The sequence below is a fragment of the Zootoca vivipara genome, chromosome 1, assembly GCF_963506605.1.
Source record: "Zootoca vivipara chromosome 1, rZooViv1.1, whole genome shotgun sequence".
NCBI lineage: Eukaryota > Metazoa > Chordata > Lepidosauria > Squamata > Lacertidae > Zootoca > Zootoca vivipara.
The window spans coordinates 6,313,881-6,333,436 of NC_083276.1; the positions used below are offsets into that span (position 1 = coordinate 6,313,881).

At 45.7% G+C, this 19,556-nt stretch overlaps 1 protein-coding gene across 2 annotated transcripts in view; it reads right to left on the bottom strand.

Annotated features, from left to right (window-relative positions):
• TMEM260 (transmembrane protein 260) overlaps positions 1-18,943 on the bottom strand; it is a 60,201-nt gene extending 41,258 nt beyond the window's left edge. For both annotated transcript variants that reach the window (XM_060271012.1, XM_060271007.1), the window contains exons 1-3: positions 18,800-18,943; positions 11,404-11,435; positions 10,446-10,597 (exon numbers count right to left, since the gene is read on the bottom strand). In XM_060271012.1, the coding sequence (XP_060126995.1) occupies positions 10,446-10,597; positions 11,404-11,435; positions 18,800-18,893 (278 nt within the window). In that variant the 5' untranslated portion in view covers positions 18,894-18,943. The remainder of the gene's footprint in view (positions 1-10,445; positions 10,598-11,403; positions 11,436-18,799) is intronic.
• Positions 18,944-19,556: the final 613 nt, after the last annotated feature.

Genomic DNA, 19,556 nt, shown 5'->3' on the forward strand with positions numbered 1-19,556 from the left:
AGGCATTTTGTGAAAGAATTACATCCGAGGTCTGCAGATTTCTGTTTCCCCCCCCTTTCTTCCCCCATGTGCAATGCAGCACATGTTTCACAACTGCTAAAATGTGTATTACTGAACACCCTACAACTCCATCCCTGAGTAATAAAAAAGAATGCAAGGATTTCACTTAGGAGGAAGAACAGGCAAATATTACGGTTCATCTAAGATTCTATAGAACTTTTGTTTTCAATGATGTTGGAACTCACAGGTAGATAACACTTTTGTTTTTCCACTTCTTCGTTATTTGCAAAGGGAATCCTTGTATGAGTCAATACTTCAATTATTTCTTTGGAGCTGTGCTATTACCTTTGCACTTTCCCCCTTCCACTTTATGGCTTACATTTCCTGGTTCTTTGCTTACTTTATTTTCGTTGTTTGCACTTCTTGACAAATCAATAAAAATGTTTTTAAAATAAAATATAAAAATAAGCGAGAGAGTGAAGGATTTCCAATGAGCAACCATTGCAACCTAATTTGGAAAGTGCTGAAACATTAACATACAAAACATAAAAAGGCGCCCCCTCCTCAAAAGGAAAAAGGGCTGGGGAGCCAGCACACCCACCCAAACCCACTCTGTCAAAAGGATATCTTAAATTAAACCGGCGCTGTTGTTTTTTTAAAAAAAACATACCAAAAGGTTAAAAGATAGCAAATTCAGGAGCTGAGTCGTTTTAAACCTAATCGGTAACAGCTGTTAAAAACAGAGGTTTTCATATCAAATCTGCTCACACAGAAATTGAAGTTGATATAAATTAAGGAGCTAACTGAAAGAGATTTTTCTGGGAGGAAACACCTATTTCAGGCAAGAAGTATAGATGGAAACGAAGACGGTTGTTGTTGGTTTTTTCACATAAAAAATGGGGGGGGGGAGGAGTCCTAAATACCTGGCAGAATTCAAACCGTGATTAGAAGAACAAAGTGTCAGAATACAGTTAACACTAATCCTGCGTGTAGAACAATGTCCTCTTAAGTGGGAATGAATGAAACTATTGTACGAATCAAAAAGCCTCCTTCAATTAAGCATTAAAATGAAACTATCTTGACCTGCAAACGAAGAGAAAACTTGGGGAGATGCCTCAAAACACAAGGCTGGACAAAGGACCAGAATCTGTTAAAAAGAACTGATTTACATAGCATATGCAGAGAGGAAATTGTGGAAAGTGGTGGTTTGGGGGGGAAGAGAGAGGTGGTTGGTTGGTTGGTTATAAAACAACAGAACCAAATTAAAATAACATACACAAAAAACAAAACAAAAATGCCAACGAGAAGCCAAGCAACGATTCTTTACTGTACTCAACTGTCGGCGCTGCAAACGCCCGACAGACCTCCGTGCGCTAATATGCACACGGAAGGGGGGGAAAAAGGTTTCCAGAAGGTTAAGTTCAGGTCACGCAACAAATGAAATTGTTAACAACCCCAACTGACACTGTATAATGTCTTCTTCTGCCAAATCAATAGGCCGCTCTCGGCTCCAGATTACCATAGAGATGGCCTGCTCCTTTCTGAAGGGTGCCTATTGTCTGGCGGGGGGAAACAGATTTGCCACTTGAACTGCGGTTGTTCCCTGGAGGATCGGCACTTCATTAATTATTTGCTGCCTTTAAAAAAATGAAAAAAGACAAGCGACAGGCTTTTCGTATATTTGCATGCACCTACTGGATTACAGAAGGTTTTTGATATATATATATATATTCTTGTTTATGAGCCCCACCACCCAAAACAGATCCCGGAAGACTTTTTTTAAAGGCTACTCTACCGTATGCAAATATAGGGGATTGATTTCGTATTTGGAGAGGGCTTGGGGGGGGGTATCACCTGCTCCCACCACCCTGAAATGACATACCTTGGACTCTGGCAACCTGGTGCACGGCCAGATGTTTTTGACTGATGGGAGTTGCATTCCAAAATCATCTGCATGGTACCAGGTCAGGAAAAGCTGCCTTAACTCTTTCCTGAATCTCTTTGGGTAGAGGAGGAGAAGGCAAACTCTTTAGGCAGTTAAAATAAAAAAAAAATATGCAAGAATGTCCCAAAGGGATTTCAAGCATTCCTGTGGCTCTTCTACAGAGCTCATCTAGACTTTTTTTCACTAAAAAAGAAAAGAAAAAGAGCATCACCAGGGGAGGAAATGCATAAAAACAACAGCTGAGGTATGAAGTTGCGATCTATGCCTGCCTTTGGTGTGCAAGGCCCACAACGTGGCAGGAAAGCGCTGTCCTCAAATTGCAAAACTCCAGAGAAGGCCTACTAGCTGCAGCGAGCTGGGACAGAGTAGGTGATGTATAAGAAGTTGCAACTGCACCCCTCCACTACTGTTTCGTGGGTGTATTCTGCAACGTTATCGCCGATGCAATAAAAGTGCACTATCAGCGGGTTTGTAGTGGGTAGTCCAAGCACCCTTCTGAGTTAAGAGTTGCTCGGTAATGCTTCCCAATGTCACAGCACGATTGACGTCTAGAGCGGCACCCTTGCGCTGCAGCGCAAAGAAGGTGGGCCAAAAAACAACACAAATTAAAAACCTGGAACATTCATGGAAATTCTGCAGGAAACTACAGGACACACACAGACTGGAAACGAAACAGTTGGATTTATTGGGTATATGAATAATTCTTGTAAAAATGTGAAGACGCTAGCAGGACTGATATGAATTCTGCAACGAAAAATTGTAAATTCTAAAACTTTTTGACCAAAGAGACAGAGTTGGCTATAAGGATATAAAGGTTGGACGTAGAGGATATAAAGTGTGATACAAAGACTTGAAAATAAAAAAAAACCTGCTGAAGGGATGGAGGGAAGTCACGAGCTCAGTAGAGCAAAGAATTTATTTGCTTTGTTATCGGTATGTTGAAATATTGTGTTAAAAAGAAATTAATAAAAATTGTATTTAAAAAAGAAAGGAAACGAAACAGTTGGTCTGCCCCAAAACGTTTGCAAGAGTAAACAGTAACGAAACAGTGATTGCCCCAAATACCGTCATAAGCAGAAATAATCATGAATGCACACTAAAAAGGACAGTTAAAAGAGCCTTATTGACATGTTCCTAAAAGACTGGGTGTATGGATGTGGGTGTGTAGAAGAAGAAAAAACCGATCTTCAAGGTGTTTGAATGACACATTTGGCCACTGTTTTCCAGTAAATACATCCCCGAATATTATACAGCGTTTCAAATGCTTGGCATCTGAGGCATGAACTGTGAATGCCCTAAAGAAGATGTTTTTTTAAAAAACCTCCCAAAATTAGCTTGGCCGTTGCGATTTTATTTTCAATTTACCTGCTTATTATTTTTCTCCTTCTGCTGTAGGACAACAACAACAACAACCAAAAAAAAAACCCCGCACGCGAATGTAATTCCTTCGTAAGGATTCATCCTGTGATGTTTAGAATAAACAGAGGATGAGGACGTATCCTTACAAAGACAGGCATTACTAGGAATGCATTAGAGATTAATATAAAATAAAATGTACAGACGAGGGGATTTCTGCCCCCTCGCCTCGCCCCCCCCCTCGCCCTGCGCCACCACTAATGGAACTTGGGAGTATTATTATTTATTCTTCTCCAACATTAGGCTCAACGCTGCTCCCAGCCGATATGACAAAAGCACTCTTTGCCTTGAGAATTCGCGCTTTATATATTTTCCTCTGAAAAGCTTTGGGGCCCTTTCCCCCATATTATTGCTATTAACCCTACTCCTTTAACGACGCTGAAAATTAGTTAAGGATGAATTATCTGATAGGGGAAGCCCCTATTCATAAAATATTAGAGAGGTGTACTTAAGCAAATAAGGCACTGAAGGAAGCTCTGCCCGGAGGCACACAGTATGTAAAACATTTATCGCAGCCTAGGAGCGAGCAGCGGCCTCCGAGTCCACCAGGCACTTCTCCCTGAACAGCCTCGCATCTCTTTCAAGGGAGCCTGGCAGGAGTGCTTGGCGGAGCAGGTCTGGGTTTCAAGCAATGTTAATTCTTATTTGGTAGAAAAGAAAATGTGTAATGAGGAGCTTCAAAAGAGGCCGGCTGCTCTCCTCTCCGCTCGCAGGAGGCGGCTAGCGCACAAGCCCCGCAATATTCCCTTTGCCTTAAAATTTCACTCGTAAGGAATTAAAAGGCGGCTGGTTTAAGGTGCCCGGTTTGCCTCCGGAGCAAGTCGTCTGCAGAAAGTGGCGCTCGGCATTTCCCTAGGAGAGCCCCAAAGCCATAAAAACGAGCGTGGCTACACTGCTGGCATTCGGAAGTGGGCGACTTGGGTCCCGCACATCATCCAGCCATGAAATTTCCTATTGAATATCCCGGGGCAACTTGGTATCGGTTGGCCTCACTTCCACACCCATTAAACGGGATTATTAAGGGTGGGTGGTTTCCACCCCCCGAAAAATGAATGGAATAAGGATTGCCAAAGCACTCCTGAGCTTTGAAAGCAAGATAGGAATGGTTAATAATGAATAACTGGGGTCCTAAATAAGAGGAGCCACTCTTGACAACGTCTGCCCATGGGGTTGTGCCATCAGTTCGGTAAGGCCGACGCATTGCCATCAAACTAAATAATTTGCTAGCATGATAAGGGTTGGGGAGCGGGGAGAGAATGATACACTTTATTTGAAGCATCTTCTAAATAGCCCCTGTACGGAAATACTCATAAAACTTCAGTTTCAGTTGGAAAAATGATTGGTTTACACGCACACCCATACCAGCTCCCCTAGTCCAAGAAAACTCTCTTGGCAGAGTGCTATCGGTTATAGCCCAAACAGAAACTGCATATTGATGTGGGTGAAACAGCCTTTGCTGATTTGCCACAGTCCCATGACAGGGTTTCTTAAAAATTGCCTTGACACTGGTCTTGTTCGCATGCAACACTAGGCCATGGTTTGTTTAAGAAATCACGTCCCACAGATGATCAAACAAACGAATGCTTGTTTCTCCAAAAATCTGGTTTGTTTTCCAGCTGCTCTTGCATTGGTGAGGGATGATGAGGTGGCAAAATGAGCAGTGGTTAAGGAAAGTTCTTGGATTCCACACAGCGGCCAGGCCACTGTTAAAACAAACCAAATTTCATTGGCACAAAAAAAATCACTGTGCCAACAACAAACCATGGTTTCAGACCGTGGTTTGATGGCAGCAAACATACTATTGTTAAGTGGCTAGGCAGGATTAATGCAAAATCCTTTGTAAAGTGATAAAAAAATATATCACCAAAGCAACTACTCCAGAGTAAGGAGTGTGGACAAGCAAACAAATAAATCACAGAAAGAAATCACATTTATTTCTGTGATTTATTTGTTTGCTTGTCCACACTCCTTACTCAGTGTGATGCAGCAGCTAAAAAAGCCAATGCAATTCTGGGCTGCATCAGTAGGAGTATAGCGTCTAGATCAAGGGAAGTAATAGTACCACTGTATCAGTGCTCTGGTCAGACCTCACCTGGAGTACTGTGTCCAGTTCTGGGCACCACAGTTCAAGAAGGATACTGACAAGCTGGAAGAGGGCAACCAAAATGGTCAAAGGCCTGGAAACGATGCCTTATGAGGAACGGCTTAGGGAGCTGGGTATGTTTAACCTGGAGAAGAGAAGGTTAAGGGGTGATATGACAGCCATGTTCAAATATATAAAAGGATGTCATATAGAGGAGGGAGAAAGGTTGTTTTATGCTGCTCCAGAGAAGCGGACACGGAGGAATGGATTCAAACTACAAGAAAGAAGATTCCACCTAAACATTAGAACTTCCTGACAGTAAGAGCTGTTTGGCAGTGGAATTTGCTACCAAGGAGTGTGGTGGAGTCTCCTTCTTTGGAGGTCTTTAAGCAGAGGCTTGACAGGCATATGTCAAGAATGCTTTGATGGTTTTTCCTGCTTGGCAGGGGGTTGGACTGGATGGCCCTTGTGGTCTCTTCCACCTCTATGATTCTATGATTCTACTCTGGAGTAGTTGCTTTGGTGATCAATTTTGGTATGACTTTGCAGCGTGCCAGTATATCACTGCCCTGTATATTGTTTGTTGAAATGCTCTATACTGTTATCCCCAAGTCATTAAAAAAGCCCTATTTCTCTGACCCTTGTCAAACAGAACAATCCTTCCACAGGAAGCCACAGAGGTGTGGATGCTGCTTCTCCTATGATACAATCGTGTGTCTGTTTCATGCATGGGACTGCCCAGGTGGGCGAGGCCTATCATTTGGGTTTTCCCCACCCGGCTGATGCCCAACTGAGAGAATGGGTGATAGGAAAGACTGATATAACTGGCCTTGGGCCCTAACACTGTGGTCAGAATGATGCATATTGCAGCTCCAAATCAGGAAGTCACCTCTCATTAACTCAACAGGTGGCCTTAGACAAGCATGCCCTCACATAGAAAAATAGACAGATAACCCTCAGTCCTTCCAACTGTAACACGGGCAATGTTGACTTATCTTACAGGGTTGCTGGAAGACTTACAAATAGATAGTGTGCTCAAAGTGCTTTTAACACTTGAGAAAAATGGTATTGATTGTAATAACAAGATGATAATAAGAAGATTAGGGACCCAGGTGGTGCTGTGGGTTAAACCACAGAGTCTAGGGTTTGCTGATCAGAAGGTCAGCGGTTCGAATCCCTGCAACGGGGTGAGCTCCCGTTGCTCGGTCCCAGCTCCTGCCCACCTAGCAGTTCGAAAGCACATCAAAGTGCAAGTAGATAAATAGGGACCGCTCCAGCGGGAAGGTAAATGGCGTTTCCGTGTGCTGCTCTGGTTCGCCAGAAGCAGTTTTGTCATGCTGGCCACATGACCCGGAAGCTGTCTGCGGACAAACGGCGGCTCCCTCGGCCTACAGAGCGAGATGAGCGCCGCAACCCCAGAGTCGGACACGACTGGACCTGATGGTCAGGGGCCCCTTTACCTTTACCTAATAAGAAAATGAGAAAGGGACACCAAGTAAGGCGGGAGATATAAGCATCCTGAACAGGAGCAAGCCATGCTGCAACATTTTGCTGCAGCACCACTTTGTTATCAGTTATCACCAGCATCCCAACCCATACCTCTGCATGCTGATGTGTACGTAACAGGGGCCACTCGCAGTCTTACGGCGATCCTTTGGGGAAGGCCCACATGGCTGTCCCTCCTAAACATATCATAATTGCCTGGGATCATGGTAAGGAGGGAGAAGGGGTCAGTCTCCCACCCATTCGGGTGTCCACCAGATTCTGGAATCCTCCTCTCCAGGGGAACACAGTTGGCATTGCCAGTGACAGCTTTTAGATGCCAGGCAAATACACTTCCATCGGCCCAGGCCTTCTGTGGTTAAGCTAGCCTCTACAGCTGTGGTCATCTTTGAGCAGAGTCAGGCAAGGCTTGTCCTTACTGTGTTGTTGGGTAAGCATTTGGGGAATTTGTGTGTTGGTTACATTTCTGGCTTTTCGACGATTTTACCGGTTTGTATGTTATCTTCTTGAGTCACCCTGAGACTGAAACAATTAATATAAACTCCCGTGAGCCCCTGACAGCACAGCCAGCGCAGTCCGAACTCTCTGGAGGCCAGTGGGCTGGCCAAAGCCGGCCCAAAAAGATGGTTTGAACCATCCAAAATACCATTTCTCACCTGTGAGTTGGGATACAGAAAGATGGGGGGGAAGCTAATGCAGTACCGTTATTTAAATGTATTTTTGAATTACTGTAGCGCCTGCTATCCTGGGCTCCTTTGGAAGGAAGGACTGGGGTATAAATTTAAGAAATAACCAAGCCAGGCCACCCCAAAATCCTTTTTTCTTTTGCACATGCTTAAAAGCAGAGAATGCAATAAAAGGGAAAGATCGCTCATATTTTCTCGCAAGTCGGTATAACCTGGAGATTTCCCAACACAAACACACACACTTCCAACTGATGATCTCCCATTTCCACTGCGGCCCCTGCCAATCCAAGCCGCATCTCAATATTATTTGGTCGGTACAGTATTCAAGTTACTGTACTGTCCACACAGGTGGAATAACGCAAAAGAAGCCATCAGCAGGCAGCTGCCTCCCCTTCGTAACGCTAGCAATTAAAAGTTTGCCAGTACAGTTGATGCATGCATTGTTAACTTATTAAAAAAAAGACATCTGTGTCTTTTTGTAATGACAAACATTGTTACTTCTGGTTAGATAAATCTGATCAGCATCAACGAGACTGAACAATGTTGCCACTCTTTTTGAAATAAATTAGTGTTGGTTTTTTTCCGGGGGGGGGGGGGGGTTGTTGTCTGCGCGTGTGCTTTTAACTTTTGTGAAGACTCCAAGGCCCAATGCAAAATTTAAATTATATAAACTGTAGCCAGATGAATCAATTAGCAGTTTGAAGCAAGCGCTGGGGTGGAAACGGACAATTCAGCAACCCTGACGATTCAGCCGAATGTTGTTTTTTACCTTTAATGTAGAGTCGTACTGCTAAACCAAAGAAGGGAAGGGCTTTTAGCATATAGCAGATATTTCCTTGTGCGTGCCGTTTGTTTAAAGCAAAACAGTTCACGGAATGTATCCCAATTCACTTAGATTGATCGCAGATATTATTATTGTTTTAGAAGGCAATTTATGAATGACGGTTTCCCACTAAGGATATGACTACGAACTACAAAAAGGTTAAGAGAAAGAGAGAAAGAGGAAGTGGGTGCAGAAGGGAGGGAGGCAAAAACAAGTAGGAAATTTAGAGGGGAAAGGAAAGGTATAAAAGATTAATAACTAGATCAGCTGCATACTTCTAAAATCAGGGGGAAGGGCTGTAGCTCAGAGGCAGAGCATCTGCTTTGCATTCAGAAGGTCCCAGGTTCATCCCCAAGCTTCTAAAGGTAGGGCTGGGAGAGACTCCCTGCCTAAAATCCTGGAGAGCTGCTGCCAGCCAGTGTTTGCAATACTAAGCTGCATGGACTCAGCAGACCCCTATGTTCCGAAGATCATGCCCCAACACCCCCAGAAATTCAGTCTGGGGTACGCTCTTGCAGAGATGTTTAAAAACGAAATGCTTTATGCTCGGGGATTTGCGGGGCCAGCAAGTGCACATCATGCCTCAGCTAAATGCACATCCAGGGCGCATGCTGAGCTCTGCCGGCCCCCAAAGGCTCCCCTCCTTCATACGGCAGGCAGGGCCAGCTCTGCTTACGCAAGTGGAACACGCCACGGGGAAGCAGTCCGAGTGCAGGGACTCCAAGCGTGCATCCCGATGCGCGTGGTTCCTCCAAATTCAGGCAATGGGTCCTCTGCCTAGTATAACCCATTTCCCCACAGGAAAGAGTAGCAACCAGGATGATGAGTGCAAAAGCTGTACAATCTGCATGACACACTTTGCCATGCTGATACACGGGCTGGGCGATGTCCAGTTTCCAACACCACGATATATCACCAGCTAAACACTGCGATATATCACAGTGTCTGCAATAAGGATGGAGCTACGCAGAGACATTGGCCGGCTTCACGGTTTTTCCTACATTGTGATTTCTGCGTAGCAGACGCACCCACACACCATGATTCACAATATACTGCCAGGTCAAAAATCAACGCCCATCATGATTCGCGGTATCTTGCCGGGTCAAAAACGATGAAACCTCTATCACGGTACGGACTTCAAAAACCGGTTTTGGACGATATATCAATACAGAGCTTCCCAAACCTTTCGTGCTGGTGACACACTTTTTAGTGTGTCATCCTTTTGCAGCACAGCAATTTTCAGTTTTGCAAGCAAACCGCCGGGCCGCTCGCTCCCTTTCCAGCGCCGGGAACGTTTGCACGACACACCTACACACTGATAGTTTGGAAAACTCTGTATCAATATATTGCCCAGCCCTACTGATACGGTGCTTTTCCATTTCCCAAAGGCTTCCTGGTTTGTTCCATGACCCCAAGCAGGCACCTTCCACGAGGAAGCATCCGCCAGCTTCCGCTTCTGGAATGGGGCCGAGAGCTGAGATGCGGCAGGGCAGAGCGATGTTAGTTCTTTGGTGCTCTGTGGTTTTCCCACAACTGACTGAGCTTGGGATCCAAAGGGCAGCTTAGACTCATGCACGGAACCTGCGCTAGCCCTGCACAATTTTTGACGTCCCCCGTCCGTCCCCCCGCTTTCCCAAAACTGAATCCCCGAAACACCCATGTTACAAACTGTTCTTGAAACTCCTTCTGTGTTTCAGAAGCAGTTTGCCGCTCCAGGAAAGCAGGTGCTGCCGGGGGGGGGGGGGGAGTCCTCCCTTGGACTCACACAGAGCTAGCGTCATGTCCTGTCAAGCCCAGCCTTTGCCCGGAAAATTATGCATTTTATTAGGTTCTGCATGCATAGCCTGTCACAGACAGCAGCCACTGCCGCCGCCACTTTTGTGTTCGGGGAAAAGCTCATCTCCACAATTAAAGATCCTCCCCCCCCCGTTAACTGCAGATCCCCGAAAGCAGGGGGGCGGGGAAATATACCAGCAGTATCTACTTTACCTGGCCACGGTGTAAAAGAAAAACGGAGCTGCGGCGGCTCCGAGCACAGCGCAGAGCAGGTTCACTCGGAAAGCGACCGAGCCGAAAGGGAGCAGCTCAATTGCCAGTTTAGCCAAAAGAGTGAAAAGAGGATAGCCTGGGGGGTGAGCAACCTAGTGGGGGTAAACAAACAGAGAAGGCTTTGCAGTGAAGATGTCACACACTGATAGAGAAATAAGTGCCTTATCAGCCTCATAATAAACACATAATAAAAAAAGAAGCAGCAGATTTTATCCCCCACCCCTCTCCATCTCTTTCTCTCTGCCTCTCTAAAGTGCCAGTTCTAAAATTTGCAGAAATATTTGCCTTAGTGGATTTGCTACACTCATCAAGGAGATGAATGGACCACTTAGAGATAGGGTGGGAGTCATCGCCATTGTCCCTTTAAATGGCTTGAAGTTTGGGTTCATAGTATATTAGGGTCATTCAAAAGGCTGGGATTCCATACATATAAATATATATATATATGCATATACAAAACGACCGAAATAGAGAGAAAGAACAGATTCTGAACTATTTTATTGGTTAGCAAGTTGAAAGACCACACTGCTATCGGATTACCACCGCGATGACAGTCCTAAGGTCTCGCCTAAAGGGGATCACACGCCGTAATAAAAGTTTATTAAATAACAAAACTTATTAAAATTGTTAACCCGATTTATTTTATTCTCCCCAGCTTATACAAAATTTGGGTTGATAATAAGCCAACTACTGTATATACAGTAAAGCCTTTGCTTTATAATTTAGTTTAATTGGATTTAAAACTTGGGAGTAAATTGTCGCGTGCTGTACTTATAAGTTAGCAAAAACTGTGGTTTGAAAATAAATTAATCTACTTTAACTCCATGCTTAATTAAACTTCCTTAATTCCTAAAACTGTTAATGAGAGCATTGATTAAACAATAAAACTAATACTTACTCCAAGCTCATAGGCGGCCGTGATCAGCTCCCCTGTGAAAAAATAATGTAAAACCAATAATTACTATTAGGGAACGACACTCCTCCCAAGTTTTGAAAATCCAAACCCTTGCGTTGGGGGTTTTGCATTAATTTGACTGGATAAAAGTGTAAATCTGTAGAGATTTAACAGCATGAAATTTTTCCAAGAATATTTTCTTCCCCCTCTGATGTCGTTGCACAAAATATCTTTTGTTACGTGTTTTTTTTCTCGACACTTCTATCAGCAGATAAATGAAGGTGCGTTGTAATAATAATAATAATAATAATAATAATAATAATAATAATAATAATATTGGAACTATTCGGGTTACGCAAACAGTATTGCAGGAGGGGATGTGAAATAACCATGCAAACTTCATTTCCCCAGCAGCTCAGCTCATTACCGATTTACCGATACCGTTCCTTGTCTCCCAAAATATCTGCAGCTTCGCATTTTGAAGCAGGGGGACCACCTTAACAGGGCCGTATACCCGTGGCGGTTTATTCCCAAGGGACTTGTGAATTCTCTGCTGCGTTGCGATTATATTTGGCCTCCATTTATTGTGTACCAAAAGCCCTGTTCCAAATTATTTTTCCGTCTGTTTTGCAATTTTTTTAAAAAAATGAAAGAGAAGAGTGGTGTCAAGGATGTTCGTTGAGCACTTTCTTCGGCCGGTGGCATCTTCAAAGCACTGTACACGCGATCAGATGCGCTGTAAGATATGTCAGGTGGCATTAGCCAAATCTATTTCACATTACTGTAGGAAGGATAGTATGGTAGTTTGGGGCAGGTCTGAATTAAACACGAGCGTCCAAAGCAAGGCTCCAGAGCCCGGCACCAATAAATATTTGGAGCTGCACCTGACATATTATTTAGGTGGTTTTCATCATATGGCTGAAGACACACCTGTAACCATGGCTTCTGAAACATGAGATACATTTTAGGACCCTCTCGGTTGTCATTTGTTGTAAACCAATCTTAACTTATTTTTTAAAAAAAGTTGTTGCAAACCGCCCTGGGACCTTACTGGGAAGAGCGGCAAGAAATCAGATTATCTACTTATCGAGCTAACTGGCTGTGAAATGGATACCAATCCTAGCACTGATGGAATTTTTGCTTCGTGCTATGTTGAATGAAACCCCTGGAGTCCATCAGTAGAGGGAATCAAGCTGGCTATTTATAAAAAAAAAACATACAGTTTGAAATAAAATAAAAGCAAACTTGAAACGTTTAAAGGCACTTAAAAAGCACCAAGAACGTTAAAAGCGGTGGCTAATTTCAAGGTTGCCCGGGCCAGCATCTACCAGCCATCAAGGCAAAGATGCCTTTATACATTTCCGCTGGAAGCCAATAATGAGGGAGCTCACTGGGAAGGGCAGGGAACAAACAAGGAGCCACCACCGAGAAGGCCCTGCCATGGGTCAATGCCAACTGTGCGGTAACAGAAGGCAGCACTACCACTGGGTCTCCCCTGGCCAATTGTAGGGCCCAAGACAGTTGTTACTGGGGGAGTCGCTATTTTAGGTACTTGGGTCTCGCACCATCTAGGGCTTTTGACTCTAGCACTGACACCTTGGGCTCGGTCACTCACTGGCAGCCAGTGCAGAGCTGCAGCGTCCGGACCAACTTCAAGGGCAGTCCCGTAAAGAGCACACTGAAGTAGTCTAAGTGGGAGGTCACTACGGCATGGGGAACTGAGGTCACGCTATCCCAGTCCAGCGGCATCCACAGCTGTCAAACCGGCCAAAGCTGGGCATAAATACTCTGGCCACACAAACAAACAAACAAACAAATAATTGTTTATACCCCACCCACCTGGCTGGGTTTCTCCAGTCCCTCTGGGCAGCTTCCAACAAAATATTAAAAATACAATAAAACATCAAACATTAAAAACTTCCCTAAAGAGGGCTGCCTTCAGATGTCTTCTAAAAGTCAAGTGGTTGTTTATTTGCTTGACATCTGATGGGAGGGCGTTCCACAGGGCGGGTGCCACTACCGAGAAGGCCCTCTGCCTGGTTCCCTGTAACCTCGCTTCTCGCAGGGAGGGAACCACCAGAAGGCCCTTGGAGCTGGACCTCAGTGTCAGGGCTGGACGATGGGGGTGGAGACGCTCCTTCAGGTCTACTGGACCAAGGCCGTTTAGGGCTTTCAGGGTCAGCACCAACACTTTGAATTGTGCTCGGAAACGTACTGGGAGCCAATGTAGGTCTTTCAGGACCGGTGTTCTATGGTCTCGGCGGCCGCTCCCAGTCCACCGGTTTAGATGCTGCATTCTGGATTAGTTGTAGTTTCCGAGTCACCTTCAAAGGTAGCCCCACGTAGAGCGTGTTGCAGTAGTCCAAGCGGGAGATAACCAGAGCATGCACCACTCTGGCGAGACATGAGAGAGTCTGGTGCACAATCTGGAATCCAGGAATACTCCCAGATCTGTGCAGCCCCTCCCAGAACACACCGAATACTTTATTTCCAGGCACAGGAATCAGCCACTCCCCACTGCTTCCAGGGACTGGTCTAACACCTTGACAGCCTCTCCTGATTCAGAGGGAATGGAGAGATAATAGCTGCTTGTCCACAACATACAGATGACATCGTGCTCCAAATCCCCAAATGACAGATCCCAAGGGTTTCCCAAGGGGAACAGAATGGACTAATTTTCAGGAGCCCACAACTCAAACGCCATGGGGCCAAGCAACAATCTCCTAGTACTACTTTCTATTGGATTCCCAATACATTCCAGGCAAGAGTACCTGAGAGACTGTTTGCCTGTCATGCATTTCTACACTTGGGGGACAATTTGCTTAAACGCCGCTCCATCTTGGTTGTACGTGCAAATCACAAAACGTTGCTACAGATCGAGTAGGAAGGGCAGGACTGAACTGAGAAAGACAATTGCAAATTATATTTTCGGTATTTGCCGAATCCACACTCTGTGGCAGCGACGTTAACGCTCAAGTATCTCAGCAGCTTAAACTGCAATCCTATAAAGGCAGTAAGCTTGTTATCTGGTTGGTGAGGAGAGCCGTACCGTTCGGATGACACTCTGAGACAAACCTTGGTTTATCTTAGAGTGGCAGGGCAGTGGGGAAGGACCAGGGAGGAGCAAAGTTCTGCTAAGGGAGACTGACCTTTGCACAGTCCCACTAACAACCCCGACAGATGAATGGTTGTATCATTAAAAGCTGATCAGTTTCAAAATTTCTTTGTTTACTAAGCATGAGCGAAGCAAACTAATGCTAAACTATTACCACTCTCTGATGCAGCGGGAAATTTTCCTGGTGCAAACTGAAAAATTCCTGATTTTGGGAGAATCCGATTCAAACTTTTCCAGGAAATCCATACAGCTGCTACTTGGCAATGGCTCAGTGATGTGCAGAATGCACAAAACAGGAAGCACTTCCTTTTTTTCTCCCATCCCACTGCATGCAAGGTCAGTATTGCTGAATCCCAAGGTCAGATTTACAGAAGCACAAAATACCTTTACGGGGAACTCCCCCAACAGCCCAATGAGAAGCAACCATAAGGGCATAAGAAAGAACCTGCTGGACCAGGCCAGTGACCCACCTACTGTACTCCAGCAGGCTTACAGCGGCCGACCACCGCAAGCAGGATTCGAGCACAAGAACCCTCTCCCCTCCTGCGGTTTCCAGTGACTGGTATTCCAGAAACACTGCTCCCCTCCAACAGTGAAGGCAGAGGAGAGTCATCATGGCTAGGAGGCGTGGAAAGCTCTTTCCTCCCTGAAGGTCTAATCCAAGCCATGGGCAGGCAAACTAAGGCCCAGGGGCTGGATCCGGCCCAATCCCCTTCTAAATCTGGGCCGCGGAATCAGCGTGTTTTTGGGGAATCAGCGTGTTTTTACATAAGTAGAATCTCTTGGTTATTTGTGGGGGCATAGGAATTTGTTCATTTTTATTTTTTTTCAAAATATAGTCCAGGCCCCCACAGGGTCTAAGGGACAGTGGACTGGCCCCCTGCTGAAAAAAGTTTGCTGACCCCTGGTCTAATCATCCAAGCCATCCGAGTTGGTGGCCCCCACTGCCTCCTGTGGAAGGGAGTTCCACAGTTCAACTATGTCCCGCATGAAGGGCTTTCTCTCATCTGTCCTTAATCTTTCAACAGCCAGCTTCGTTGAAAGCCCACAAGTTCTAGTGCTATGAAAAGATAAAAACTTTTGCCTATCCAATTTCTCCATGCCATGCAAATTTTGTAAACTTCCATCATCCCACACAGGGAGACTTTCTTGAGGAGCGGCTCTCCTCTGCCCTTTAGAAGCTCGCGGGGCCTTCTCTGTGGTAGCCCCAAAGTTGTGGCACTCCCTCCCCACAGACATGCTTCTGGCACTTTCCTTATAAATTCACCCCGGCTTTTGACACGTGAGGTGTATAATTTTAGAATTCACCCTATTCCCGTGACTCTAAGCTGTTTTAACGTGTTTTTAACATGATGTTTTATTTCAAGCAACTCTGAGAGGTGGAAGTCAGGTAATACCGTAATAATAATAATAATAATAATAATAATAATAATAATAATATGTGCTTTAAATCTATGCTGTGGGTGTGAGAGTTTTGAACCTACCAAATGGGCATTAATAGTGACCTCTTTAAACGCTTCAAAGTAGGGTTGAGAATTCTTGATTTTATTGTTTTACCCTTTCGGAAACGCTTTGGGTTTTTGTTTTGTTTTTTACAATCAAGCGACGTATAAATTTTATGAAACTAAAGAAAAATTCATGTATTTAACTGTTTTTCAAAACGTCTGAATATGCAGCATTCTGCCATCCTGTCTGCTGTCCAAGAAGCCAAAGCTTCAACGCATGGCCGTCACTTGCTATAAACCTGCCTGCTTCAAACATGCATGTCCTACGCATGACGGCTGCAACATCTAGAGATGGGTTTACAATGTGGTCCTTGGCCGACTCACCTCGGTTCACCTCAACGCTTTTCAGAGGAGGAGCTACCATTACACACATTCAACTGCCAACTATTGAATAATAATAATAATAATAATAATAATAATAATAATAATAATAAAATTTTATTTAGGGACCCAGGTGGCGCTGTGGGTTAAACCACAGAGTCAAGGGCTTGCTGATCAGAAGGTTGGCGGTTCGAATCCCTGCAACGGGGTGAGCTCCCATTGCTCGGTCCCAGCTCCTGCCCACCTAGCAGTTCGAAAGCACGTCAAGTGCAAATAGATAAATAGGTACCCCTCCAGCGGGAAGGTAAATAGTATTTCCGTGCACTGCTCTGGTTCACCAGAAGCGGCTTAGTCATGCTGGCCACATGACCCGGAAGCTGTCTGCGGACAAACAGCGGCTCCCTCGGCCTACAGAGCGAGATGAGCGCCGCAACCCCAGAGTCGGACACGACTGGACCTGATGGTCAGGGGCCCCTTTACCTTTACCTAATAAGAAGATTAGAAAGGGACACCAAGTAAGGCGGGAGATATAAGCATCCTGAACAGGAACAAGCCATACTGCAACATTTTGCTGCAGCGCACGTCAAGTGCAAATAGATAAATAGGTACCCCTCCAGCGGGAAGGTAAATAGTATTTCCGTGCACTGCTCTGGTTCGCCTGAAGCAGCTTGGTCATGCTGGCCACATCACCCGGAAGCTGTCTGCGGACAAACGCCGGCTCCCTCGGCCTATAGAGCGAGATGACCACCGCAACCCCAGAGTCGGACACGACTGGACCTGATGGTCAGGGGGCCCTTTACCTTTACCTCTAAATTTTTATTTATACCCCGCCCTCCCCAGCCTAGACCAGGCTCAGGGCAGCTAACACTAAATATAAATACAGTAAAAAAAAAACTAAAAAAAACAGTTGATTAAAATATAAGTTAGAATACAGTTTAAAATGCAGCTTAAAATTCAGCCTCGTTTTAGTGGTAGCCTATAGATCAAAGCCATAAGGGGGGGGGGCGTCAAATATTCACCGGGGCCAACTATCCATGCTGGTCCCACATGGGCCAGCAAAAAGAGCCGAGGGAAAATTTATATGCAAATCCCATATAAGGGGTTCCATCAAATAAATAAATGAATGATAGTGGGGGTTAGACTGAGTCCAGCCCAAAGGCCAGGTGGAACAGCTCCGTCTTGCAGGCACTGCGGAAAGATGTCAAATCAGGGCCCTGATCTCCTGCAGTAGGGCGTTCCACCAGGCCGGGGCCAGAGCTGAAAAGGCCCTGGCCCTGGCTGAGGACAATCTAACCTCCTTGGTTAGTGCAAAGAAACAATGGAGGGACGCAGGTGCACTTCTGAAACAAAGCTCTGGGCATCTGTATTTTTGGGGGGGAGGGTCATTCCATCTGAAGTCCTCACAACAACAACCCTCTGAGGTAGGCTAGGCTGAGAAGAAGAGAGAGAGGGTGTTTTTTTAAAAAACTGGAAAGCTCAGCTCCAATCCATAGCCAACGCTTGATCAATAGTGCCATCGCTGCTCTTTCGAACCTCGGAATCATAGAATTGTAGAATTGGAAGGGACCGTCACAAGAAATAACCCAAATGTTTCTTCTTAAAATAATAATAATAACCATGCAATTATATATAGAGAGAGAATCCACTATTGCCCAGCAAAAGCAAAGCTCCACTTAGCAATTCCAGGTGCATAGATGTCAAGTTTTCCCTTTTCTCGCGAGGAAGCCTATTCAGCATATGGGGAATTTCCCTTTAAAAAAGGGAGATCTTGACAGCTATGGCCAGGTGTATGAGTTTTAAATCTATTTTATGTGGTTTTAACTTTCTCTGTTTTAATTTACCCGGGGGGGGGGGGATTTGTTGGTTTTTTGTGATACTATGATTGCATTATATTTTTGTAAAAACCACTGTGAGGTGCGTGTTTTCCCCCACCTACAATTTTCACATTTATATTTCATAAAATTTATACGCTGCTTTTCCCCCCTTTATTTTTTGGGGGGCGGTTACTAAAAGGTAAAGCAGCAATAACTGAGTGTGAAGTGGGGTGGGGGAAATCACAACTCTACTTTTAAATTTGCAAAAGCTAAAGCATTGAAACAGATTTAAGGTCACCTCTGCTTCCTAAGAACCAAGGCTTGTCTGAAGAGGAATATTTTTAGCTGGCGCTGAAAACTTGACTACAGTATAGGAAAAGTGCGCCTGCTTGGACCTCAATAGGCAGAGAGTTCCAAAGTTGAGATGCATAAATTTTACGAAACCAATAAATATATAATAAAATATGTAATACATAATAATTAGAGGGGGAAGGACAAAGGGGGGGAAACAACCCGCACAAATCAAGGATGCTCTATCTTAACATAAATTAGAATATGCAAATATATGCAGATTTAGCAAAGATGGTCCCGCCCCTTGCCCCGCGGTGCATCATGGGGATGAGAGGAGGGGACGGGTACGTTACCAGAGTCTCCCCCGGGCACGGAGAGGGGCAGGGCCGCCACGTACAAGGCCGCCACCCCCGCGCCCACCGCGCCGGCCCCACTCAGCGGCCCCATGGATCGGAGCCGCGCGTGCGCGCGCCGAGCCAGTCTTCCCGCCCGCTCGCCTGCTGGCTTCCGGGTTGTGGGCGCGGCAAACGCGGGCCTGTTCCATTCCCCGAGGACGCGGAGGAGGGAAGCTTCCTGCACCCCCTTCGCAGAGCGCCGCGGTGGTTGCGCCCACGCCGGAGCTCTCTCCGCTTGCCTTGCCTGGTTGCGGCGACGCGCTCCCCCGCCCGGCGGGCAGCGGTACTGCAGGCACGAGCCGACCCGGGAGATTGCGGGGAAACGGGGTCGCTAAGAAGGGGAGTCTTTTGCGGCGGCGTGTTTCCCACGCGGGGTTCCTCGAGGCCCCAGATCGCCGCGTCCAGAGCAGTCCTTCTTTGCACCTCCTTCCCACGTGCCACGCAGGGGCAAGCTGCATCACTTTGCTACTGAGAACGCGCAAATGAAGCTCCCAATTGCGCCTGGTGCGCGGTTCTATCAATGGCAAAACTCACTGCGGGGCATATTTATACCACCACACCCTGATTTCAGGCCCGCAACTGGCCTGTATTATCGCCGCGAATTCGTGCAGCGCGCACGTAACGTGGGGAGAGGATGCATGCGCGTACACGCATCTGCACCAAATCTCTTTTATGGTAGGGGAGATTGCTCTTGCGCTCAGGCCCTTTGCCAGCT